We start from the raw sequence: 27,856 nt of genomic DNA, 5'->3' as shown, positions 1-27,856 counted from the left end.
TATTATTATTTTTCTTGAGACAGAGTCCTGCTCCATCACCCAGGCTGGAGTGCAGTGGCATGATCATAGCTTGCAGTAGCCTCGAACTCCTGGGCTCAAGTGATCCTCCCATCCCAGCCTCCTGAGTAGCTAGGACTACACACATCTGCCACCGTGTAAGGGTAATGATTTTTTTTTTTTTTTTAGACATGGCGTTTTTAGATATGCTGCCCAGGATGGTCTTGAATTTCTGGGCTCAAGTGATCCTTCCACCTCAGTCTTTCAAAGCCCTGGGTTAGAGGCATGAGCCACTGTGCCTGGATGGTAAAGGATTAGTAAAGATTCCTTTGTTCTTAGGTTACATTCAAAAGTACAATGTAGGCTGGACACAGTGGCTCATGCCTGTAATCCCAGCACTTTGGGAGGCCGAGGTGGGCAGATCACCTGAGGTCAGGAGTTCGAGACCAGCCTGGCCAACATGGTGAAACCCTGTCTCTACTAAACATACAAAAGTTAGCCAGGTGTGGTGGCATAAGCCTATAGTCCCAGCCACTAGAGAGGCTGAGGCAGAAAAATCACTTGAACCCGGGAGGTAGAGGTTGCAGTGAGCCGAGATCATGCCACTGCACGCCAGCCTGGGTGACAGAGCGAGACTCCATCTCAAAATATAAACAAACAAACAACAACAACAACAATGTGGAGCCAGGCATGGTGGTGTGCACCTGTGGTCCCAGCAGGCATGGTGGTGTGCACCTGTGGTCCCAGCAGGCATGGTGGTGTGCACCTGTGGTCCCAGCAGGCATGGCGGTGTGCACCTGTGATCCCAGCAGGCATGGTGGTGTGCACTTGGAGTCCCAGCTACTTAGGAGGCTGGCGTGGGAGGAAACTTTGCGTCCAGGAGTTAGAACCCAGCCTGGGCAACACAGCAAGACTCCATTCTCTAAAAACAAAGTTCACAGGACGGGAGTGGGTGTAGATATTGTTTGGCAAGAGGAAAAGAGTTCTGGAAATTGGTTGCACAACAATGTGATTTTATTAAAACAACAAGGAGATATAACTTCATGCCTGCTAAGATGGCTATTATCAAAAAGACAAGAGATAATACGTGTTGGCAAGGATATGGGCAAAAGGGAACCTTTGTACGCTGTTGGTAGAATCCATTATGGAAAACATTATGGAGATTCCTCCACAAATTAATAATAGAACTGCCATATAATCCAGCAAGCCCATTTCTGGGTATATATCGGAAAGAAATGAAATCAGTATGTCAAAGAGGCATCTGCACTCCCATGTTCATTGGCAGCATTATTCACAATAGCCAAGACATGGAAACAACCTAAGTGTCCATTGGTAGATGAATGGATACATTGTTATATATATACACATACACATATACACACGCACACATGTGCATATAGAGACATGATAGACTATTATTCAGTCACAAAAAGAAAATCCTGCTATTTGCAACAACATTATTCATAATACCCAAGTATAAACGTTGAGGGCATGATGCTAAGTGAAATATATCAGACAGAGAAAGACAAATACTATATAATCTTACTCATATGTCAAATTTTAAAAAGATGAACTCACAGAAAGAGTAAAATGGTGGCTGCAGGGGCTAAGAGGTAGGAGATATGGGGAGATGTTGGTCAAAGGATAAAAACTTTGTCATAAGATGAGTAAGTTCTGGAGTTCTAATGTAGCATAGTGACATTATTTGATAACAATGTATACTTGAAATTTGCTAAGAGACTAGATCTCAAGTATTCTCATCACAGAGACACACACACACGGTAACTAGGTAAGGCAATAGATGTGTTAACTAACTTGATTGTGGTAATTATTTCACAATATAGACATCTATCACATAATCACTTTGTACACCTTAGTTTTATACAGTCGTATTTGTCAATTATACCTCATAAAGCTAGGGACAAAAAGAATATGGGGAAAGAAAGATTAATAACTATAAAAAGTCTTCATTAAGAGCTATTTCTTTTTTTTTTTTTTTCTTTTAAGACAGAGTCTTGCTGTGTCCCACAGGCTGGAGTGCAGTGGCGCCATCTCGGCTCACTGCAAGCTCCGCCTCCTGGGTTCACGCCATTCTCCTGCCTCAGCCTCCCGAGTAGCTGGGACTACAGGCGCCCACCACCGCGCCCGGCTAATTTTTTGTATTTTTAGTAGAGACGGGGTTTCACCGTGTTAGCCAGGATGGTCTCCATCTCCTGACCTCGTGATCCGCCCACCTCGGACTCCCAAAGTGCTGGGATTACAGGTGTGAGCCACTGCGCCTGGCCTGAGCTATTTATTATTATAACTTTTTTTTTTTTTTTGAGATGGAGTTTCACTCTTGTTGCCCAGGCTGGAGTGCAGCGGTGCGATCTCGGCTCACTGCAACCTTTGCCTCCTGGTTTCAAGCCATTCTCCTGCCTCAGCCTCCCAAGTAGCTGAGATTACAGGCACCCACCACCATCCCCAGCTAATTATTGTATTTTTAGTAGAGACGGGGTTTCACCACGTTGACCAGGTCTCGAACTCCTGACCTCAGATGATCCACCTGCCTCGGCTTTCCAAAGTGCTGGGATTACAGGCGTGAGCTGCCGCTCCCAGCCTAACTTCTTTATTTTTTTAAGATGAGGTTTTGCTCTGTTAGCCAGGCTAGAGTGCAGTGGTGCCATCATAGCTCACTGTAGCCTCAAATTCCTGGGCTCAAGCAGTCCTCCTACCTGGGCTTCCCAAAGTGCTGGGAATTGCAGTTGTGAGCCACCGCACCTAGCCTATAACTCCTCAGGTTACTTGACAGCCTTATGCAGTTTTATAGCATGCACTAAACACAAATGAAGGGCAGATAAAAATATTATATATAAAAACCCAATGTGGATGTACTTTACACCACTGAACTGTATACTTAAAATGGCTAAGATGGGCCGGGCTCACACCTATAATCCCAGCACTTTGGGAGTCTGATGGGGGCGGATCACCTGAGGTCAGGAGTTCAAGACCAGCCTGGCCAATACGGTGAAACCCTGTCTCTACTAAAAATACAAAAATTAGCCGGGCGTGGTGTCACACGCCTATAGCCCCAGCTACTCAGGAGGCTGAGGCAGAAGAATCACTTGAACCAGGGAGACACAGGTTGCAGCGAGATGAGATCATGCCACTGCACTCCAGCCTGGGTGACAGAGTGAGATTCTGTCTCAAAAAAAAAAAAAAAAAAAAAAAAAAGGCTAAGATGGGATTCCGGAAGAAACAAGAGTGTGATGTGAGTGTGCAGAGGCAAAAGAAATCAAGGAATTATGCGACCATGAAGCCAATGCTTAGTCTCAGAGATCAGAGGCTTAAAGAAAGGGATAGATTAAAATCTAAAAAGGAAGAAAAGAAAGATTCTAACATACTAAAGGAAAGAGAAGTTCCTCAACACCCTTCCTGCTTATTTTTCCAATATAATACACAGCTGGGCCACCTTACCACATCCTTGTTGATTCCAACTTTATCAACTTTTCCATTAAAGCCAAACCAGACTTAGTGCAGTCAATGATGGACTGTCTGTAGGCCACGTGTATCCCTTATATAACTGATTGTGTAATGGCTGAAATTGAGAAATTGGGGCAGAATTATTGAGTGGCTCTAAGGATCTCCAAGGATCCAAGGTTTGAATGATTACCATGCACACACAAAGGAACCTATGCAGATGACTGCTTAGTACAGAGAGAAACTCAGCACAAATGTTACATTGTGGCCACGGTTGACCAGGACCTTAAAAGAAGAATCTGTAAGATTCTGGGAGTTCCTATCATGTACATTTCTAACCATAGATATAACATCGAATGAATGCCAGGTTCATTCTGTGGAGTCCCTGGGTTCTAATTCTTACAAGACAAAGTTTCCCTGCCTTTCTTTGACCAATTTTCCTCTTGTTGCCAGTTTCCTCTGCCTTTCTTTGACCAATTTTCTCTTGCTGCCAGTTCATTAAACATGTAATAGCATGAATTATTATTCTATTCACCCATTTGCTCTATTATGAGCTGAGTATGAATAATTATGCTCACTTTTTTTAATGCTGTTTTGAAATTGATATTTTGTCTCATTTAAGAATTTTAAGGCTGGGTGCAGTGGTTCACACCTGTAATCCCAGCACTTTGGGAGGCCAAGGCAGGTGGAACACCTGAGGTCGGGAGTTTGAGACCAACCTGGCCAACATGGTGAAACCCCCTCTCTACTAAAAATACAAAAAATTAGCTGGGGGTGGTGGCGGGTGCCTGTAATCTCAGGTAGTCTGGAGGCTGAGGCAGGAGAATCGCTTGAACCCAGGGGGCAGAGGTTGCAGTGAGCCGAGATCGTACCATTGCACTCCAGCCTGGGCAACAAGTGCGAAACTCTGTCTCCAAAAAAAAAAAAAAAAAAAAAAAAAAATTAAATGATGGTCAAGGTACAAAATCTCAGGAAGAAGACGTTTTATACTTTGAGTTCTGTTGCACAGTATGGTGAATATAGTTAATAATAGAGTTTTTTTTTTTTTTTTTTTTTTGAGAAGGAGTTTCAGTCTTGTTGCCCAGGCTGGAGTGCAATGGCGTGATCTTGGCTCACCGCAACCTCCGCCTCCCGGGTTCAAGCGATTCTCCTGCCTCAGCCTCCTGAGTAGCTGGGATTACAGGCATGCACCACCATGCCTGGCTAATTTTGTATTTTTCCAGTAGAGACGGGGTTTCTCCATGTTGGTCAGGCTGGTCTCGCACTCTCGACCTCAGGTGATCTGCCCGCCTCGGCCTCCCAAAGTGCTGGGATTACAGGCGTGAGCCACGGCACCCGGCCTAATAATAGAGTATTATACATTTCACAATTGCTAAGAGTAAATTTCAAATGTTCTCATCACAAAAATGTTAAGTATTTGAAGTGATGATTAGTTAACTAGCTTGACTTTGTTATTCCACATTGTACCCAAAAATTATGACATCACTTTGTGACCCATAAACTTATACAATTATAAATTGTCAATTTACAATAAGGGTTGCAAATAATGGTTAAGATGGTAACTTTTATGTTATGTGTATTTTAGCACAATTTAAAACATTTTTTTACAGTTCACAGGAGCCAGTTTAAAGGAGCTCTTGCTGGAAAGCTCAAACATCAAAATAAATAATGTTTGCAGTTAATTGATACATCAAATATGTAACTCTCCATGGTTTCAAGGCTCCTAATCCCAGCAAGCAGGCAGATTGTTTGAGCCTAGGAGTTCCAGACCAGCCTGGGCAACATGGCGAAACCCTGTCTGTACCAAAAATACAAAAATCAGCCAGTTTCATAACCCAGTCTCAAAATAAATAAATAGATAAAAAATTTAAAATAAGTTTAAAAATTAAAAATAAATAAATAAAAAATTAAAAAATCTCCATGGTTTCATGATACTTGAAAAGAAAAAAAAAGGAAAGGAAAGAAAACCTCGTTGGTTACTATAGAAGGTTGCTAGGGCACTTGTTTATTTATTTTTTTGAAAACTGATAAAAGAATTTTCCTTCCTCTCACCTTCCCTGTATAAACTGATTTTGAGAGTAATCAAATAGTTAAATGAGAAAGTTCTTCTTTACAGAATTTCAGTCAAAAAGCAGATAACGAATGACAGAATTAGGAACTCACTATTTTGCAACCCTAAATAAAAGAAGGCCTCTCAGCATGATCATCACGGCTGCTCCAACAGTTAAATGAAAGGTTGAAGGCGAGCTTTGCAACGGAGGGATCAGAGGGAGCCGACTGATCCTTAGCATCACCCTTTACATCCAATTACCAGTGTAAAGGCAATCTGAGTTACACAGGAACATGTTCAACAATCCTACATGGAATCAGCCAACCAAATTTGTAACATGGGGCATTCCACAACACAAATGACTCAGTTTCTCCAACAAATCAATGGTTTGGGAGAACAGTGGGGAAAGGATAGCCATTAAAAAAATAAGTAGGCTGGGCCTGGTGGCTCACGCCTGTAATCCCAACACTTTAGGAGGCTGAGGCAGGCGAATCAAGAGGTCAGGAGTTTGAGACCAGCCTGGCCAACATGGTGAAACCCCGTCCCCACTAAAAATACAAAAAATTAGTTGGGCGTGGTGGTGGGCGCCTGTAATCCCAGCTACTCGGGAGGCTGAGGCAGGAGAATTGCTTGAACCCGGGAGGTGGAGGTTGCAGTGAGCCAAGATCACGCCATTGCACCTCCGGCCTGGGCAACAGTGCAAGACTCTGTTTTGGGGAAAAAAAAAGTGTAGACCGGGTACAGTGGCTCACACCTGTAATGCAGCACAGTGGGAGGCTGAGGCGGAGACGATCTCTTGTGGCCAGGAGTTTAAGACCACCCTGGCCAACATAGTGAGACCTCATCTCTAACTTAAAAAAAAAAAAAAAGTGTAAGGGATAGAATAGCTACATATAGTGTGGTACTTAGTCTGGATCCTAATTCTAGTAAACCATTTTGGAGACAATTGGAAAAATGTGAGTAAAGACTAGGCATTAGATGATATGAAGAAATTATTTTGCTAGATGTAAAGATTTATTTTACACTTATTTTTTGTTTGTTTGTTTTTTTGCAGACTGAGCAACATGGCTCTACCAAAAAAAGTTACAAAAATTAGCCAGGTGTGGGCCAGGCCCAGTGGCTCATGCCTGTAATCCCAGCACTTTGGGAGGCCGAGGCGGGCGGATCGCGAGCTCAGGAGATTGAGACCATCCTGGCTAACACGGTGAAACCCTGTCTCTACTAAAAATGCAAAAAATTAGCCGGGTGTGGTGGCGGGCGCCTGTAGTCCCAGCTACTCGGGAGGCTGAGGCAGGAGAATGGCGTGAACCCAGGAGGCGGAGCTTTCAGTGAGCAGAAATTGCGTCACTGCACTCCAGCCTGGGCGACAGAGCGAGACTCTGTCTCAAAAAAACAAACAAACAAACAACAACAACAAAAATTAGCCAGGTGTGATGGCACATGCCCATAGTCCCAGCTACTCCGGAGGTGGAGGTGGGAGGATCGTTTGGGCCCAGGAGGCAGAAGTTTCAGTGACCTAAGATTGTGGCACTGCACTCCAGCCTGGGCAACAGAACGAGATCCTGTCTCAAAAACAAAACAAAACAAAAAAATTTTTTTGATGATACAAATAACGTGCTCATTCTAGAAAAATCAGAAAATACAGAATAGAGAAAGAAGAATATACGATACACAGTTCCATCATTTGAAGATAATCATTGTTCTTATATTTAGGAGCATTTCCTTCTAGTTATATATTTGTAAACTTCGTTTTGTTTTATCTCTGTTGCACAGGATTGGGTTGGTCATACTCTTTGGCTCAAGATGACACTCTCTCACCATTGGCCCTCTTTTATTTAACTGTTTATAGTTTATTTTTAATAGTATGTTTATTTATAGTCTATTAAGGAATAAACCCCTGTGACTCATCATCTACATGAAAACTAGAATCCGGAAAAAAAACCTAATATGATATGATGAATCCTGATGATTATCTATGTGGCCTCCTCTCCATCTCAGCCCCTCCTCCCCAACTTGGTAACCACCATGCTGACTTGCGTTCATCATTCCCCTGCTTTCCTTCTGAGTGTATATGTGAGTTGTCTTTAACTTATAAAAGGTTATTGCTCTAAGCAATATATTGTTGCAAGAGGCTGTAATTCATTTATTCTGTATAATATTCCTTTGTGACTTTACTACAGTTTATTTATCCATTCTCCTGTGAATGGATATTTGGGTTGTTTCTAGGTTTTCCTGGGAACAGTTCTGACAAGTAGTTACATTTTATACTTCAAATTTCATCTTAAGATACACTACTCCCATGCCACCTTTTCTTTTTATTTCCATAGGTTTTTGAGGAACAGGTGGCATTTAGTTACATGAGTAAGTTCTTTAGTGGTGATTTGTGAGATTTTGGTGCACCGATCTCCTGAACAGTTATACTCAATTTGTGGTCTTTTACCCCTCACCCCCTTCCCACCCTTTCCCCCTGAGTCCCCAAAGTCCATTGTGTCATTCTTATGCATTTTGCATCCTCATAGCTTAGCCCCAACTTATGAGTGAGAACATATGATATTTGGTTTTGCATTCCTGAATTACTTCGCTTAGAATAATCATCTCCAATCCCATCCAGGTTGCTCCAAATGCCACTAATTAATTCCTTTTCATGGTGGAGTAGTATTCCATCATATATATATATATATATGATGATATATATGATATATACATATACGCATATATGTATCATATACATATATGATATATACATATACGCATATATGTATCATATACATATATGATATATACATATACGCATATATGTATCATATACATATATGATATACACATATACACATATATGTATCATATACATATATGATATATATATGATGATATATACATATATATGTATATCACAGTTTCTTTATCCACCTGTTGATTGATGGGCATTTGGGTTGGTTCCACATTTTTGCAATTATGAATTGTGCTGCTATAAATATGCGTGTGCAAGTATCTTTTTCGTACAATGACTTCTTTTCCTCTGGGTAGATACCCAGTAGTGGGATTGCTGGATCAAATGGTAGTTGTACTTTTAGTTCTTTAAGCAGTCTCCACGGTGTTCCATAGTGGTTGTACTAGTTTACATTCCCACCAGCAGTGTAGAAGTGTTCTGTTTTTACTGCATCCACACTAACATCTATTATTTTTCGATTTCTTAATTATGACCATTCTTGCAGGAGTGAGGTGGCATCACACTGTGGTTTTGATTAGCATTTCCCTGATCATTAGTGATATTGAGCATTTTTTCATGTTTGTTGGCCATTTCTGTGTCTTCTTTTGAGAATTGCCTATTTATGTCCTTAGCCTAAGGGTTTTTTTCTTTTTTTTTTTGAGACAGAGTTTCGCTCTTTTGCCCAGGCTAGAGTGCAATGGTGCAATCTCAGCTCACTGCGACCTCTGCCTCCCAGGTTCAAGTGATTCTTGTGCCTCAGCTTCCTGAGTAGCTGAGATTACAGGTGCCTGGCACCACGCCTGGCTAGTTTTTGTATTTTTTCATAAAGACAGGGTTTCACCATGTTGGCCAGGCTGGTCTCGAACTACTGACCTCATGATCCACCTGCCTCAGCATCCCAAAGTGCTGGGATTATAGGCGTGAGCCACCATGACCGGCCATCTCCTTCCTCCTTCACCACAATCACCCAATCAGCCCCTAGGTGTTTTTGGTATTCAGATTTCATTTAAAGAAAAAGTTTTGATGGCAACAAATGTGCAAACTTCTCTACACACTCCACACTCAACACACACACATTGACTGATGACATTCATTTTGTTGTGTGCTGTCTTATATTCTTCTCATATTCCTGAAGCTCTGTGTTAAGGTAGTTTACAGGCATGTCACTAAGTCCCTAGCTCTGCTGCTCTGAGACCATCTTAATAGTTGGGAGTACTGTTTGAACATTATTATAAAGTACATACTGTAACCTTGAACTGCTGGTCTCAAGTGATCCTCCCTTCTCAGCCTCCCAAGTAGCTGGGATGACAGGAATGTGCCACTACACTTGGCTAATTAAAAAAATTTTTTTTTTTTTTTGTAGAGACAGGGTTTTGGTATGTTGCTCAGGCTGGTCTCAAATTCCTGGCATCAAGTGATCCTCCCAGCTCAGCCTCCCAAAGTGTTGGGATTACAGGCATAAGCCACTGTGCCCAGCCTAGAAGTATTTTATAGGATGAAGAAAAGAGAGATAAGACGACTATTCATCTAAGACAGACATGTTCTTAATACAGGAACTAGTAAATCACTACTTCATTTTTGCCATTAGAAAGTAGATATAAGTCTTGTGATATCATGCTGTTTGCTAGCACCTTTCTGAACGTGCACTAAGCCCCAGAGGAGGAAAGCAGTCCCTTGGCTTCCGTCTACTTGGATGCATGTGATGTGTGTGGCACACATGGCAGAGCCATGGGCATCTTGCTAGCTGTTGAGCTTTGGGATCCATTCTGATTGCTTCTCCCAAATGAGGCAGGATGCATCTCATTTACATGGATACAAACATTCCATTGCCTTCTTTTATTGCTCAACACTTTATTCCCACTGATGATATCAATCACGTTATTGTGTTTAGTTGTGTATACTTCTGTTAGAGTTCCTTGAGAGTCAGGCCTGTGCATTATTTATCTTTGCATCCCAAGTACCTGGCATATGCTTAGCACACAATAAAATAATAATTAAATGGGAACTGAATATATGAGGTTAGACTTCACAAGTCACTTGCTCTACCAATTACTGTATGTATGTTTAATTATTCAGTCAACAAGTATTTGAGAGCTTTGAGTGTAGTGAGGTACTACACTACACACTGGTCATATAACTTCTGAATGGGCTGTAATTCAGCATGAATGGGTTGTAATTCAGCAAAGAGCCAAGCCTAGTATGATTCAGCAGGAACCACCAGCCTCTTAGTGGAAAGGGCTTCTTGGGGAATATGTACTTTCCTCTCTTCTAAAGAGTAACTTATGGGGCCCAAAACTTTATATCTCTCCTTTCATTCTAGGGCTAGGAAAAAAAAGGGTAGAAGGTACATGACATACTTAGGTCCCACCCTCATCACACTCAACAGAATATCATACTAAGAACCAAATAATAAACTTTAATTTGAATATAGTACAGTAGAATATAATAATTATTTTGAGGTACAAAAATAATTATAAAATACTTTTCCCATTTGCAAGTAATGTATGCTATAGACTATAAATAGTACACTGATGCCAGAAACTGTACATATTTCACTACATGCCTAAGTCTGGGTCTTCCTCTCTCCTCCATCATCACATGTAAGAAAACCAGCTGTGCAATACTACTTTGCAATCTTGAAACTCTATTAAGACATTTCAGAAGTAGCTATCTTTAATAACAGAATTAGATGGTACCTTTCTTTAAAATAGTATGTATGTTTTTTGGCTCAATCCTATAGATGAAAAAGTTTACAAAAATTAGATTTCTGCCATTTTTGGAATATCTGCTTTTTTTTCCCAAAAGACAGGAAAATGTCAGAGAGAATTTAGAGTGTTGAATTTAACAAAAGCTCATTTGAAAGTAAATCTCCATCAATGGAAAAGCTTTTTGACTATAGGCAATTTGAAAATAATAGCAATTCACTGGAAGACAAATTTCACTGCCAAAACCTGCTGACGAGTTCTCCCTGTCTTTTTTTTCTTTTCTTTTTTTTTTCTGTTTGAGACAGAGTTTCGCTCTGTCACTCAGGCTGGAGTGCAGTGGCGCAATCTGGCTCACTGCAAGCTCCACTTCCCGAGTTCAAGGCATTCTCCTGCCTCAGCCTCCTGAGTAGCTGGGACTACAGGCGCCTGCCACCACGCCTGGCTAATTTTTTTTTTTTTTGTATTTTTAGTAGAGACAGGGTTTCACCGTGTTAGCCAGGATGGTCTCAATCTCCTGACCTCGTGATCCGCTTGCCTCGGCCTCTCAAAGTGCTGGGATTACAGGCATGAGCCACCGCGCCCGGCACCTCTCCCTGTCTTTTCTATTACTGTGTTTCCTAATATTTTAAGTGAGGTAAGAATTACAAGAATGATTCTAAAAATTATAGCAGGTTCTACCCAGATGGGACCCATCTAGTTCCTAAGATGCTGAGAGCCATTTATTATTTAAAAAGTAGGAACAACATGAGGAAACAGAAGCTTTGGCATATGAAAAAAGATGTAGCTTTGCTTCCTAGAATTCAGTTATTTAGGCCAGTTTATTTTGATTTGTGCTCTGAACTGATTATATATGGGTCTAAGATAAAAGAGAAAAACTGGCCATCTTCATGAGTAGAGGTGAAATAACCCCTTGCGACAGTCCTGAAGGTGAAGGCAATCTTCAGTCATTGATCTCTTCTTGGCTGCTTCCACTCCTGCCATTTTCTCATCTCCTTTCTATACAAGTCCTTCATCCACAAGTGGAGTGCTGGGATAAGTGGAACAACTAATACAGTGCCTGCGGGTATTTTCCTGACTTCAGTGCTTGAGGAATTCTTTTGTTCAGTTCTCTTCCCATCTATTCTCTTCTAGGTAGGGATGGCTCTGCACTTTCTAGACCTGTAACACTAGGTACCTTAAACTAATAGAAAAAAACTATATGGTGTAAAAACAAAGGTAGTATAAAACATAGAAAGATGTGGGTCTGTTTTCTGGAAATAGGTTGTGAACTTAAGAATGCTCAGTTGTATAGTAGGTTTACGTTATAAGAGCTCAGAAACATGGGGCTGGAATATGACTTATGACACAGAGCCTAGCCATTAGGAGTTTCCCTCAAAGGACTTTACACAATTCATGTTTTATTATCGTTACATTAATAAGTGCCCACAATGCATATAAATCACTGTAGCCCTACTTTCAAAACTGATGTTTGGGCCAGGCGCAGTGGCTCATGCCTGTAATCCCAGCACTTTGGGAGGCTGAGGCGGGCGGATCACGAGGTCAGGAGATGGAGACCATCCTGGCTAACACGGTGAAACCCTGTCTCTACCAAAAATACAAAAAAATTAGCCAGGCGTGGTGGCGGGCGCCTGTAGTCCCAGCTACTCGGGAGGCTGAGGCAGGAGAATGGCATGAACCCAGGAGGCAGAGCTTGCAGTGAGCCGAGATTGCACCACTGCACTCCAGCCTGGGCAACAGAGCAAGACTCCGCCTCAAAACAACAACAACAACAGCAAAAACTGATGTTTGTTCAGCAAGATACATGAACAAAAACCTAACCTGCTTTGTTACCTAAAATATTATGGTACCAAAATATAATAGACTAGTGAGATTCATAAACATTGTTTCTTGAATACCTTTAGAGGTACTACAATTTTCTTCATAGTACTCACCTTTTAAAACATTGCAATACTCATCTTACTGCACTGTAACATGTTATTATCATCAACAATTTAATTACTGAAAGAGTAATCCCATAAATCTATCCTATTAATGACTGGACAGTTTGATAAAGTAGCTTACTGCCATTCTTAGAATCACATAGCTAGTTATTCTCCCAAGATTCAGAGGTGAAGTTATAAAACCCTTTATGGAATTCCCCAATAAAATGGGATAATGTACAGAGATGCCTTAAAGTTAAATGATACAATGATGCTGATTCTTGAACATCGAAGACGTTTGTTATTGTAGCCAGGAGACAATGCCATAAAATGCTAAAAAAAAAAATTATACTGTTTTCCTTAAAGTCAGTAAATTGCATAAAAGTACTCTGAGCATTTTTGGAAGAAAGGCACCAGATAAGTCCAAAGTCTTATTGCTACTAGGATCATACAGGGTCACAGACTATGGCACTCTGTTCAGCCAGGAGACTAAGTCTCAGCAAGTCAGTCTCTGACCTTGAGGCTTAAAGAGCAAGGAAGGAAAATATCAATAAAACAGAGCCCTGTATCACAGATTAAACTGGAGTGAAAATTTTATGTTTTCCAGTTTTATGTCAAAGTAGAAGCTGGTTTCTAAGATGCTGGAGCTATTTTAGATGGGCACTCTGTTTTCTTTGGCCCATTTCTTCATGATCCGGATCATGTATTCTACTTGGGTGTTACCTGTGCTTCTCAGTAAATGGAGCACTTCTCGAAGGGTCTCTCTGAGGAAAAGATTTGAAAAGACAAAGTGTTTCAATGAAGAATGAAAATTAAAAAATGTAATAAAGTCTGAACTGTCCTTCATACTGTGTGTCTCGTAGGGCATTTTTGGTAATAGACTCTTCCACTGTGTATTCATAAAGCAATTACAAACTGCCTAGCCTTATGTTCTTACGGTGGCAGAGTAAAATGGAAATTATGTGAAATCTTCCTTACCAATCCAAGTGTTCCTTGTTTATCCATACTACCTATATACATACTGATAATCTTTTTGTCCTTTCTCAGATGACCTAAATATTCCCATTTCTATTCTTATTCTGCATGACTAGAAAGAGTATATCCAGAAGTTGGGGTTCAAGTTCTAGCTCAAACACCAGCAAGTCACTTAGTTTGTCTAACTCATGGATTTCTCCCTTGTTTAAGGTGGTAACCACCTTCAATTAGGCATCACTGTCAAATTCATAAAATTTTACAAAGCCAAAGGAATAAGGGATTTTTTTCAAGAAAAATAATACATGAATAAATATGGAAGAGATGAACATTAAGGACTAAGCCTAGCATTTATATTTGAAGTAATTTAAATTTAATTAAAATTAAAACATATTTTAAGTAATGAATGCTAAAATTTCCCTATTGCCCTAGCAAATCTATAGGCGACTGCCTATGAACCTATTTGCTTAAGAGTCTTCTCATATTTTCTACTTCTTTTTCCCCACAAACAACCTCTTTCACCTAACCAAATGCTTTTAAACTTTTACTTAGAACTAGAAGTACTATAAGGTAGGAAGTAATTTTTGATAGATTATTTTCTTACAAAATTATCACATTTCCTATTCATGTATCAGTAACAAATACATTCCATGAAGTTATTTTTAGAAAATGGAATCGAGTTGTGTTTTAATGTTTGTTTCAAATGAAACTATAGGCTGGGCATGGTTGCTCATGCCTGTAATCCCAGAACTTTGGGAGACTGAGGTGGAAGGATCACCTGAGGTCTGGAGTTTGAGACCAGCCTGGCCAACATGGTGAAACCCTGTCCCTACTAAAAATACAAAAATTAGCCAGGCATGGTAGCACGTGCCTGTAATCCCAGCTACTCGGGAGGGTGAGGCAGGAGAATCACTTGAACCCGGGAGGCAGAGGTTGCAGTGAGCTGAGATCACGCCATTGCACTCCAGCCTGGGCAACAGAGCAAAACTCTATCTAAAAAAAAAAAAAAAAAAGAAAGAAAGAAAGAAAAAAAAAAAAGAAAAAAAGCAAGTGTAAACAACTTAATTTTATTAATTTTATGTAAACTAATGTCTCAGTATTTCCTAGAATATGAGAAGGTGAAAAAAAACAAGAGTTATCAACCACATCTACTCCATTCCTAATTTTTTGAGACCTAAACTAAAGGACACAGGAAAAAGCCAACAGGCAAAAAACAAAAAACAAACAAAAAACCCAAAAGAGTAGAAGAGTAAAAAAAAAAAACACTTTGTCTATAAAAATGGCTATTCATTTGGAACCAAATATACATCCTGCTCTTATATTTGGAGGCTATTAGTGTACTCAATGTATATATGACTTAGAATGATCTGATCCTATTATATATGATTTAGAATTATCTGATTCTACAAAATGAAAGATTTCTGGAGGAAAATGGTCAGATAGAAATATTTAATATCAACCTTTTTTTCATCATTCTAAAACATCATTATAATTATGTGTTTTCAGAAGATATCATCCAGGAGAACAATTATTTTCCCTCACAGACAAGCAAATGAGTAGAGGTAGTATTTCTTGCCTGTTTACTTACTTGGGTTCTCTCCCAGCTACGATCATCTGGAAAATGCCCACACAGGCACCCCGTTTGCCTTCCCAATATTCAGGGTTAGGATCCAGCCTCTCAAGGACATCAAAAGCTTTGGCAGAATAGTAAAACTGGCCCATCTGAATAAGAGAAAGTATGTGGTAATACTTGCAGTAAAAAGATTGCACAGAAAGAACCTGAACATAAAGATAACATGAAACGGGACTGTATGAAATAAGTGCATGGGTGCTGACAACATTTTCGGTTAGCAAGTTAGAAAAACTTCAATTCCCAATTAAAACAATATGAAGGAAAATTACACTTTGGGTACATGGGTTCAGTTTAAACTACCTTATGTTCACTCAGTTTTCAACAGTATAACATTTTTTCTACATAGAGTCAAATTATGCTACAATCAGCACTTTTGCCTTTTCTTCTAATTGTATTCTAATCTTGAGGATAAACTGAGGATTGTGATTTGAACTGAGTATTTTTCAAGTCTCTTCAATATATTCTTTTCAGATGACTACTATCATTCATTTTATGCTAATTTGATCATGTTCAACTCTAGGATGGTCTTTCCCTAGTCTTGTTCCTAAATTCTCAGAATGCTTAGATGTATGCTGACTACTATTCTAAACACTAAATCTTTTAAATGTTTAATGCATTTTGACAGACATTTTTCCCAAATGTACTACACATTTTCTTGGCCTCATAGAACATGTTGAATGTCATTAAATTTTGCTTAGATTAGTTTTCTTTTATTTAAAAAAAATTTTTATTCATTTTTTTTTTTTTAGAGATAGGATCTTGCACTATTGCCCAGTGCTGGAGTGCAGTGGTGCCATCATGGCTCACTGCGACCTCAAATTCCTGGGCTCAAGAGATCCTCCTGCCTTAGTGTTCCAAGCAGCTAGGACTACAGGTGCACACCACCATGCCCAGCTAATTTTTAATTTTTTGCAAGACAGGCTCTCACTATGTTGCCCAGGCGGGTCTCAAACTCCTGGCCTCAAGTGATCCTCCCACTTTGGTTTCCTGAAGTGCGGAGATTACAGGCTTGAGCCACCGCGCCTGGCCAGATGAGTTTTCTTACTTGGCAATCATAAATACATACTGTTACCAATTTCACTTAAGGCTTCAAATTGCTGGGCAACTCTCTTTATGGTTTAGTTACTTCTTTATTCCTGACAGATGTTTTTCTAAATCTTTGACAATTTCCTTAAGACAGCCTTCTTAGCTTAGCCTTATTCTGTACTTATAGGGAAAACACAACTTTCTTCTCTTCAGTTCAAATTATATTTACACCTTCATTCTTCCTTTCCTCCTTTCTGCCTAATCTCACACGAAGATTTTTTTTATTATTTTCAAGGTTTGTCCTACTATTTATGTACTCTTTTTTAAAAAAGTCTTTATTGTGAAATAACACACATATAGGATGGGAAATGAAACATCCATGTACATCTTACTAATTATAATGTGAAAATACTGTAAACACTACCCAGGTCAAGACACTGAGAGCAACACAAAAGCTCTCTGTGTGTCACTTCCAGACCATAACTCCCTCTTTCCATACCCAGAGGTAACTACTCTTCTGACTTTTATGTTCTCTCTTAAGTATACACATCTTTAAACAATATAATTGAGTTCTGCTTCTCAGAACTTTATATGAACGAATACTGTAAATATTCTATTATGTCTTGTACCTATGATTCAACATTATAAGACTCATCTATATTGCTGTATATAGCTCTAGTTGATTCTTTTAAAAAAATTTTTTATTTTGAAGTATTAATAATTATAGATCCATGGACAAAGATAGGACAGAGGTCACGTGTACCTTTCACCTAGTTTCCTCCAAAGGTTACAGCTTAAATAAGGATAGTAAAATATCACAATATAAAAATCAGGAAATTGACACGGGTACCGTGTATGTTGATGATGGTCCTGTTATTTCATCATATGTGTAGATTCATGTAACCACAGCCATACAACTATCAAGATACCGAATTACTCTTTTTTTCTGGACACAAGGTCTTGCTTTGTCATCCAGGTTGGAGTGCAATAAGGCAATCACAGCCCACTGCAACCTTGAACTTCTGGGCTCAAGTGATTCTCCTGCCTCAGCCTCTTGAGGTAGCCACCATGCCCAGCTACTTTTCTTCTTTTTTTTTTTTTTTTTTTGAGATGGAGTCTCGTCCTGTCACCCAGGCTGGAGTGCAGTGGCGTGTTCTCAGCTCACTGCAAGCTCCACCTCCCGGGTTCACGCCATTCTCCTGCCTCAGCCTCCTGAGTAGCTGGGACTACAGGCGCCCGCCACCACGCCTGGCTAATTTTTTGTATTTTTAGTAGAGATGGGGTTTCACTGTGTTAACCAGGATGGTCTCGATCTCCTGACCTCGTGATCCGCCCGCCTCAGCCTCCCAAAGTGCTGGGATTACAGGCGTGAGCCACCGCACCCGGCCTGCCCAGCTGCTTTTTAAAAATGTTTTATAGAGACAATGTCTCACTATATTGCCCAGGCTGGCCTTGAACTCCTGGCCTCAAGCAATCCTCCTGCCTTGGCCTCCCAAAGTACTGGGATTACAGGCATAAGCCACCGTGCCTGACCAAGATGCAGAACTATTATATCACCACAAAGATTTCCCTTGTTACCCTTTTACAGTCACATGCACAGCCCTCCCTGCTCACTATCCCTAACATCTAACAACCACTAATTTGTTCTCTATCTCAATAATTTTGTCATTTCAAGAATGTTACATATATGAAAGCAAACAGTATGGGACCCTTTGAAACTGGCTTTTTTCCTTCAGTATAATGTCCTTGTTACTCCGTTAATTCAAGTTACTGTGTGTTCCAATAGCTTGTTCCTGTTCCGGTCACCCTGCAAATGCAAGAGGGACTCCAAACCAAAGTTTGGTTTGGATGGTGAAACTGATGATGCCACACACACAGCAAGAGGATATGAAACGTTTTCTTACATAGTTGAAGTCTAGGGAGAGTAGAACGGCTCTATTAAGCAGATCTGAAAAGGCCTGAGAGAACAAGGAAAGGAGACTGGCCTTGGTGTTTACTGTGGTTAGGAGGTGGGGCCGTGGTGAAGGTTCCTGTGCATGGGCAGGGGCTTGTGTAGTTTAAATCACCCTATGGTGCCAAAGAAGGGAGCACGTAGGTTTTCTTATTATTTTGTCCAGATGTGGGGCACAAGGGGAAGAGGCAGGGGTGAGGCTTAAAAGCTGTCAGCAGTCAAACATCCAGAAATGGAGTCAGACTTCTCATTATAGTTCCTTTTTATTACTGAGTAGTATTCCATACCAAACCAGTCTGTTTAACCATTCACCTGCTGAAAGACTTTGACTGTCTCCAGTTTTAGGCTATTACAAATAAAGCTGCTATTAACATTTAAATATTAAAATTTGTGTTATTAACATTTATATATTTCTGTGGATATAGGTTTTCATTTATCTGGGATAAATACACAGGAATGCAATTGCTGGGTCATATGGTAAGTATATAAGAAACTGCCAAACTATTTCATGGTGGGTTTTTTTTTAATCCTTTTATTTTTGACCTATGTATATCAATATATTTAAAGTGAATTTCTTGTTGAGAACACATAATTGGGTTATGTTTTTTAATCCACTCTCTCAATAGATGTCTTTTAATTGGCATACTTAGGCCACTTACATTTAATTATTGACATGTTAGGGCTTAATTCTGCCATTTCCCCCCTTATTCTCTTTGTTTTTCTTTGACAAGGACCTCACACATATGCTTGATAAAGACTTGACTGTGTGATCCCCACAGAAGGAAGATAAGAAAACCTGTATTTGGCTTCCCTAGCCTTCACCTACACCCATCTTTTTCCTGCTGTTCCTGTAGTGTAATAAATTTTAGCCATGAGTATAACTTTATATTGAGTCGTATGAGTCCTTCTAGTAAATCACCAAACTAGCGGGTGGTCACGGGACCACTGAGACATTAGGTAATGCCAACTTGTTTTTCAAGTAGTTATCTTGCTTTGATGTTAACCCTATTCCCCTCTCATCTCCTCAGGACCTAACTCCATCAAAAATGCCCCATCCTCCTGAATCTTTCATCTCACTGTTCAATGGCTCATTTTCTTCTGCCTATAGGTACACTCCCCTATCCCCATTCTAAAAGGACTCTCCACTCCATCCCCCCCAATTCCAAACCCTGATTTTCCATTTAAGTTAGCACTACATTTTTCCTTCTTATTTTTAATATCAAATTTTTTAAGACTGTGGTCTATTACACTCGCTGCATCTGCTTTGTAATTACACTCGCTGTTACACTCGCTGCATCTGCTTTGTAATCTGACTCTATACCTCTTACTGTCTTCTCAGTCCTCATGCATTTCTATCCAGTTGCAGATTTGACACTCTCCTGCCTTGGTTTTTGATTAAATGGGAGCAAGAAAAAGTAATGAAAAGCATTTTTTTCCTGTCCTCATTGTTTTCCTTCTCTTCTGTTCATCCTCTCCTTCATTTACTCTTCTTTCTCTTTCTAGCCCTTGAACACTGGTGTTCCGCAAGGTTCCTCACCCCATTTACTGGCTAATCTTATTCTCTCTCATACTCTGCTGTTGCTGCTGCTCTGCTGCTGCTACTACCACCACTAACTATGGTTAACTTCTAAATCTACATTGTTAACTACTAAATCTACATTGCTAATCTTGATGAATACCAAAGCTCCAAGCACAGCCTGTTAATTTCCTACTTCTGTTATCTCTGCTGGGAGCCTCAAAGACACTTCAGATTTAATACATCTAAAACTGAAATAATTTCCTGTCTTCTAATGTTTTCCTTCCCTCTGTCTCCCCTAACTTATTTAAGAGCATTGCCACCCACCAAGTCATGTTAAACTATTATTTTTAAGTTTCCTATGTCTTAAAGTATTTTCCACTGATGGTGATTCACCTCTTTTTTTGGTGATGATTCACTTTGAAATGAGCTTTTGTTGATTAATTTAATACGAGATTCTCTTTACCTGACATTTACCTGATTTTTGACATTTTTGGAAGAGATATTCCAAAAATAGGAACTTCCAGAATTTGAGGCTGATTTAAAAAAAATCTTAATCTATAGGCTAGGTCCCCAAACTACTACCTCCTCCCAGCCTTTCCAACTCCCCCCACCCCTCTACACACACACCCCAGCATGCACACAAAACAGCCATTTCTTTACTAAATCTGACTAATTTTTTATTCTCTTTTTCTGGTTCCTTTGTCTTTCCTGTCTGCCATTTGCACCTCAAAGTTTGGTTTGCACCTCTTCTCACTTTACATTTTACTTGGGTAATCTCACTGTTTTTCAGGGCTTCAGTTAATCCAGTCATGTACTTCATAACCGTATTTTGATCAATGATGGGCAGCATATATGACTGTGGTTCCATAAGATCATAATATTATATTTTTACTGTGCCTTTTCTATGTTTAGATATGTTTCAATACACAAATATTAGCCACTGTGTTATAATTACCTACAGTATTCACTACAGGAACATGCTGTACAGGTTTGTAGCCCAGGGAGCAATAAGCTATATCATATGGCCCAAGTGTATAGTAGGCTGTATCATCTAGGTTTGTGTAAGTACACTCTGATGGTTGTACAATGACAAAATCACCTAATGACACATTTCTCAGAACTTATCCCCATTATTAAGCAACACAGGACTGTACTTAAATGTTGATGACTCCCAATCTATGTCTCTAGATGTCAGAAGACATCTTTCTTGAGCTTCAGAACCAAATTTCCAACTACTAGATGAATATCTGTACATCAACGCTGACTAAAGATTCATATCCTTTAGAAATCTAAAACTTCTTGTCTAAATAATTATTTCATATACATGTAAATCTCTGAAATACTGCCTATCTCTGAGTTCAGTTAATTCATAAAAAGAATGGCATCTCTTATAACACTATGTGAATCCTCTCACTACTAGCCATTTAGTCTGCAGGACATTTTCCCCTAATATTTAGCCAATGCAGCAATGTGATAACGAATCTTTAATGTTCCCTTTAGTCTCAGTCAGACTCACCTTGTAGCAGTCATTAGCAATGAGCTGTAAGAGACTGAAGGACTCGCCGGAGGTTTCCATCTTAAGATAAAGTTCCCAGGCTAGTCTTGGTTTCTTATTCATAATATCTGCAAAAGGAAACAAAGATTTGTAAACAAATGAGTCATTTTTACATGTACAAAAAGTAATTTCTGCACCTTATTATTCTATGGATTTGGTTCTATATTCCAAATAAAGTAATGGAAAGCTTTCATGGAAAGCTTGCAATGTTGGCATTAAGCTGGCTCCCTGCCAGAATTCTACCATACTTAAAATATTTAAGTTAGGAGTCACATAATTATATCTTTCAGATTGGATTGACTTCTGGTAGTTCCTACTTTGCTCATATGCTTAAAAGAGGATACCTATCATTCATTCAATCCTACTCATCATTTCAATCTCACTTAGAAGATACGATTGCTAAATTTTCCTCTGACTACAAAAACTCAGTGAACATTTTATTTGATTTTTTTTTTTTGAGACAGAGTCTTGCTCTGTCACCCAGGCTGGAGTGCAGTGGTGTGATCTTGGCTCACTGCAACCTCTGCCTCCCAGGTTAAGTGATTCTCGTGCCTCAGCCTCCCAAGCAGCTGGGATTACAGGTGTGTGCTACCACACCCAGCTAATTTTAGTATTTTTAGTAGAGCTGAGGTTTTGCCATGTTGGCCAGGCTGGTCTTAAACTCCTGGCCTCAAGTGATTTGCCTGCCTCACGCTCCCAAAGTGCTGGGATTACAGGTGTAAGCAACTGTGCCTGGCCAACATTTTAAATCTTGAGTTTTAAAAAGGAACAAGAAACGATAGTGAGTTAGAGACAGAAAGAGACAGAAAGTAAAGTTCTTTTTTTTTTTTTTTTTGAGACGGAGTCTCGCTCTGTCACCCAGGCTGGAGTGCAGTGGCGTGATCTCCGCTCACTGCAAGCTCCGCCTCCTGGGTTCACGCCATTCTCCTGCCTCAGCCTCCCGAGTAGCTGGGACTACAGGCGCCCACCACCGTGCCGGCTACTTTTTTGTATTTTTAGTAGAGACGGGGTTTCACCGTGCTAGCCAGGATGGTCTCAATCTCCTGACCTCGTGATCCACCCGCCTTGGCCTCCCAAAGTGCTAGGATTACAGGCGTGAGCCACCGCGCCAGGCCTAAACTTCTATAATATACCAAAAAATTACATTTTTGACATTTTGCCGCTTTTCAGACTTGACCCATAGTGAAAAGTTAAAATTAGTGTAACAACATCATTTCACAAACAACACCATAAACTGAGACTCTGGAAACTTTAATGAGACTTTAGGAAGAACTTGACATTTTTCAAGCTATAAGTACTAGGTCAATGCTATATAGTAGAACTAATCACAGGGTAAACTTGCATGACACATTTACATGGCAACTCTTACTGAGTAGCATTAACAACCCTTAATTTCAGTGTTCACTCATTCTACAGAACAAAATGCAAAATAAAATTAGAAAACATTCAATGTCATTTCCGAACAGATTATGCAACCAAAAAGGAAGAGGATTCTTCTTGTAACATTTAAAAAAAGAAGACTCACAGCACCGAGCTAACCAGCTGAGGTAAATGTAATCGTTTTTCATCTTCTCACTTTGGATCAAGAGGAACGCCTGCAAGAAGAGAAAAGAAAGGGAATACACATGAGGATGGTTTTGCAATAAAAATACCCATTATTGGCTCGCCTTAGATTGATGATCACTATAGCATTATAGATAACCAAATTCTATACAGGCTGCTAAGAAAAGTGAGGGACAAAATTGTGGTGATTTTAAAATATTACACCAGAAATTGATATTACAAGTTGACAAAAAGTTGGTAAGGATATAGAAGATTTAAACAGAATAATTAACAACTGTATGATACATATTTTTTAAAGCATATATGACCATGCTACACACAGGTCAGTAAGGCAAGCCTCAACAAATGGCACATGCCACTATACTCAGCTATTTAAAAAAAATTTTTGTAGAGATGGTGTCTCACTATATTGCCTAGGCTGGTCTCGAACTCCTGAGCTCAAGTGATCCTCCCACTTTTCGGCCTTCTGAAATGTTGGGATTATAGATGTGAGCCCAGCCCAGAGCACATTCTATGACCACAAAAATACAATTAAGTTAGAAATCAAATAAGAAACATATTGATAGTCATCAAGCTTATACTTATGATATGTATACTTTTCTGTATATATGTTATATTTCTATAAAATTTACTAAAAAGGGAAAATTTTAATATGGTTATAAAATCTATGTCTATTCACATTGTACTTTTTTTTTTTTAAGAGACAGGGTCTTGCTATGTTGCCCAGGCTGGAGTACAGTGGCTATTCACAGGCACAATCATAGTGCACTGCAGCTTAAAACTTCCAGGCTCAAGCCACTGTCCTGCCTCAGCCTCCCAAGTAGCCGGGACTACAGGTGTGTGTCACTGCACCTTCTCCACAGTGTACTTTTTCATGCATCCTAAGAACACAGGAATCTTTAATAATCCTTAACCCTTGACCATTTTATTCCAGTGAGAAAAAGATAAGGATGCTTTTAGATAGAATCATTCAAATGCTTTCAAAAGCAGGTACCCACCTCTTCGCCCTCACTGGTATTGCCTGTTGCAGCTTTGGCTTGGGCATAATTAAAGTTAAAGATGTCATCATTATAGAAGTAACTCTGAAAAACATACCAATAACAGGTCACATTGAGAATTAACATATAAAATATAACCATCAGTTATGCCAGATAAACACAAAACTAACCTTAAGGATTAGTTGATGCCACTAATGCCACCACAGAAAATGGGCCATCTCTAAGGGTATCTTATCTTCTCTGACACATTCTATAGTATTTTGTATATAAAGTCTTGTAGATAATTCTATACTGACCTTAAATGAGTTGAGGTAAATCAAAACATCATCAAACTGCTTAAGCAGGAAGAAACAGGAAGCCATGCACTGCCTCCCTGGTATTGTATCTGAAATGGAGGGGGAAAAAAACCCAAATATATTCATGAAACTAAAATCCTCTTTAGCTGAAGTTTGAGTTATTTAATAATTTAGAGACAGGAAAATATCCCAAAATATCTTTCTAGATTCTGACATTATACATTTTGTTCAGTGGACAAAACCCCAATATAATGGAGGTCACAGTTCTTGAGAGTGACCAATAATCTCTCTGGGGATTAACTCCCAGAATCCAAAATGAACACACGCCCTGCACGTTCACTAACTACGACATTACCCAGGTCATTTTCCAGGGCTTTGATTCTCTCATCCAACATGTGCACATTCAATTAGTGTGGCCTGGTCTCCATTATCACTTTTCTAAATCAACTTAGCACTTCCAATCTCAAACGGAAAAATAATTTGCCATGGAACCATCTGATTCTGATCCTGATCCAACTTTTTGCCTGATACCGGATTCCTGTTTGAGTAGTGGAGGATTAGTATAACTCCCGCCCTTGCCACAGGCATTCCCTAAGGCTCCTTATCCTGTTTAATTTTTTTCCTTTAGTATTTATCACAGTCTGATATACTATGTACATTTGATATACACACACACACACACACACACACTATATATATATATGTATATCTGATCAGATATACATATAAAATATAAAACCATCAGTTATACCAGATAAACACAAAACTAATCTTAAGGATTAGTTGATGCCACTAATGCCACCACAGAAAATTTTCTGGTATATCTGATGAGATGTACATACATATAGTATATATATATCTGATATATATAGTATATCAGACTGTGATAATTGATAAAGGAAAAAAATTAAACAGAATAAGCAGTCTTAGGAATGCCTGTGGCAAGGGTGGGAGTTATACTAATCCTCCACCACTCAAATAGGAATCTGATATCAGGCAAAAAGTTAGATAAGGATCAGAATATACATATCAGATATACATATGTAGTATAAATATATATATACACACACACACTATACATATACATGATATATTATTTCTTTTTTCTTTTCTTTTTTTTTTTGAGACGGAGTCTTGCTCTGTTGCCCAGGGTGAAGTGCAGTGGTGCGATCTTTGCTCACTGCAACCTTCGTCTCCTGGGTTCAAGTGATTCTCCTACCTCAGCCTCCCGAGTAGTTGGGATTACAGGCACACGCCACTACACCCGGCTAATTTTTGTATTTTTAGTAGAGGTGGGGTTCCACCACATTGGCCAGACTGGTCTCGAATTCCCGACCTCGTGATACGCCCACCTCTGCCTCCCAAAGTGCTGGGATTACAGGCGTGAACCACCACACCCGGCCACTATATAGTGTTTCTAGTCCATCTGCCCTACTAGACTTAAGTTCCATAATGGTTGGGAGTTTTGTTTGTTTACTGCTGTATCCTCAACAGCTCAATAAATTTTTATTGTGTGAATGAATGAATGAAATGGGGAAAATTGTACTCAATAACCAGTGCTGGTGAAACATTTGTGAACGTCCAGAAGTGATAAAAATATTTAATTTTCAGTTCAGCGTGAAGACTGTTACTCAGAATAGATGCCAGGCATAGACAACCAGTACAGGCAGCACCATATTGGTTCATGCTGGCTAACTAGCATCTCTTTTTATACCCCTTTCTCAAATCTTTCACTTAATCTTGGCTGATGAAATACTTCAATCATAAAAATGAAGTTTCAAGACTACTAGTGGGCAATATAGGTGAACATTATATAACTGTGGCAGAAAGAAAGCATTTTCTAAGATTAATACCCATGCAAGAAATCATTATAGAAAAGAAAAACTTAATTAAATATGGTTTTAATATTTTTTATTAATCTACTTTTTTTTTTTAATTTTTGTGGGTATGTAGTCCATATATCCATACTGCATATGGATATCCAGTATATTTTGATACAGGCATACAATGCATAATAATCACATCAGGGTAAATGGGGTATGCATCACATCAAGCATTTGTCCTTTCTTTGTGTTACAAACAATCCAATTATACTCTTCTAGTTATTTTGAAATATATAATAAATTATACTGTAGTCACTCTGTTGTGCTGTCAAATACTAGATCTTAAGCCGGGTGTGGTGGCTCACGCCTGTAATCCCAGCACTTTGGGAGGCTGAGGTGGGTGGATCATTTGAGGTCAGGAGTTCAAGACCAGCCTGGCCAACATGGTGAAACCCTGTCTCTACTAAAAATACCGGGTGTGGTGGCGGGTGCCTGTAGTCCCAGCTACTCGGGAGGCTGAGGCAGGAGAATTGCTTGAACCCGGGAGGTGGAGGTTGCAGTGAGCCGAAATCATGCCACTGCATTCCAGCCTGGGCGACAGAGCAAGACTCCATCTCAAAAAACAAAACAAACAAACAAAAACCAAATACTAGATCTTATTAATTCTAATTTTTTTTTTGGAGCCATCCTCACTGTCCTCCCACTCCGCTACCCTTCCCAGGCTCTGCTAACCATCATTCTACTCTCTATCTCCACGAATTCAAGTGTTTTAATATTTTTTAGCTCCCACAAATAAGTGAAAAGTGTGTCTTTCTGTGCCTGGCTTATTTCACTTAACATAATGTCCTCCAATTCCATCCATGTTGTTGCAAATGACAGGATCTCATCTCATTCATCTCATCTCATCCTTTTTATGGCTGAATAGTAAGTATTCCATTGTGTATATGTACCACACTTTCTTCATTCCTTCACCTGTTGATGGATGCTTAGGGTGCTTCCAATTCTTCGCTATTTTGAACTGTGCTGCAATAAACATTGGTGTGCAAATCTCTCTTTGATATGCTGATTTCCTTTCTTTTGGGTATATACCTAGCAGTGAGATTTCTGTACCATATGGTCATCCTATTTTTAGTGTTTTGAGGAACTTCCAAACTGTTATCCATAGTAGGTGTGCTAATTTACATTCCCACTAACAGTGTACGAAGGTCCCTTTTCTCTACATCCTCTCCAGCATTCATTGTTGCCTGTCTTTTGCATAAAAGCCATTTTAACTGGAGTGAGATGGTATCTCACTGTAGTTTTGATTTGCATTTCTCTGATGATCAGTGATGTCAAATACCTTTTCATATACCCATTTGTCATTTGTATGTCTTTTTTTTTCTTTCTTTCTTTCTTTTTTGAGATGAGGTTCCACTCTTGTTGTCCAGACTGGAGTGCGATGGCGTGACCTCGGCTCACTGCAACCTCCGCCTCCTGGATTCAAGTGATTCTCCTGCCTCAGTCTCCTGAGTAGCTGGGATTACGGGCGCCACCACCATGCCCAGCTAGTTTTTTGTATTTTTAGTAGAGACGGAGTTTCACCATGTTGGCCAGGCTAGTCTTGAATTCCTGACTTCAGGTGATCCACCCGCCTCAGCCTCCCAAAGTGCTGGGATTACAGGTGTGAGCCAAGGCACCCGG

General features: G+C 39.6%; 1 protein-coding gene, 1 long non-coding RNA gene and 1 pseudogene across 6 annotated transcripts in view; 2 read left to right on the top strand and 1 right to left on the bottom strand.

Moving 5' to 3' along the window:
• Positions 1-27,856, bottom strand: part of IFT56 (intraflagellar transport 56) — a 90,258-nt gene that overhangs the window by 21,711 nt on the left and 40,691 nt on the right. For 4 of the 5 annotated variants that reach the window (XR_008527600.2, XM_054560680.1, XM_063725797.1 and 1 more), the window contains exons 13-17: positions 24,354-24,442; positions 24,058-24,141; positions 23,022-23,091; positions 21,458-21,564; positions 15,401-15,534 (exon numbers count right to left, since the gene is read on the bottom strand). Coding sequence is in view for 4 of the 5 variants with exons in the window: in XM_054560680.1 (XP_054416655.1) it covers positions 15,401-15,534; positions 21,458-21,564; positions 23,022-23,091; positions 24,058-24,141; positions 24,354-24,442 (484 nt within the window). In the remaining variant the exon portion in view is untranslated. Of the gene's footprint in view, positions 1-10,612; positions 13,605-15,400; positions 15,535-21,457; positions 21,565-23,021; positions 23,092-24,057; positions 24,142-24,353; positions 24,443-27,856 lie in introns of those variants that run through there. The other variant, XM_002818518.6, reaches the window with a different exon arrangement.
• On the top strand, positions 1,577-23,166 carry LOC134761688 (uncharacterized). The gene is made up of 3 exons (XR_010140763.1): positions 1,577-1,786; positions 18,848-18,899; positions 22,963-23,166. It is a non-coding gene; the product is annotated as an uncharacterized LOC134761688 (long non-coding RNA).
• LOC100433771 (rRNA-processing protein FCF1 homolog) lies at positions 3,260-3,852 on the top strand (annotated as a pseudogene).

This window comes from Pongo abelii, chromosome 6 (assembly GCF_028885655.2).
Source record: "Pongo abelii isolate AG06213 chromosome 6, NHGRI_mPonAbe1-v2.0_pri, whole genome shotgun sequence".
Classification (NCBI taxonomy): Eukaryota; Metazoa; Chordata; class Mammalia; order Primates; family Hominidae; genus Pongo; species Pongo abelii.
The sequence above is the reverse complement of the archived record's forward strand: the minus strand, read 5'-3'. Positions and strand labels throughout refer to the sequence as shown.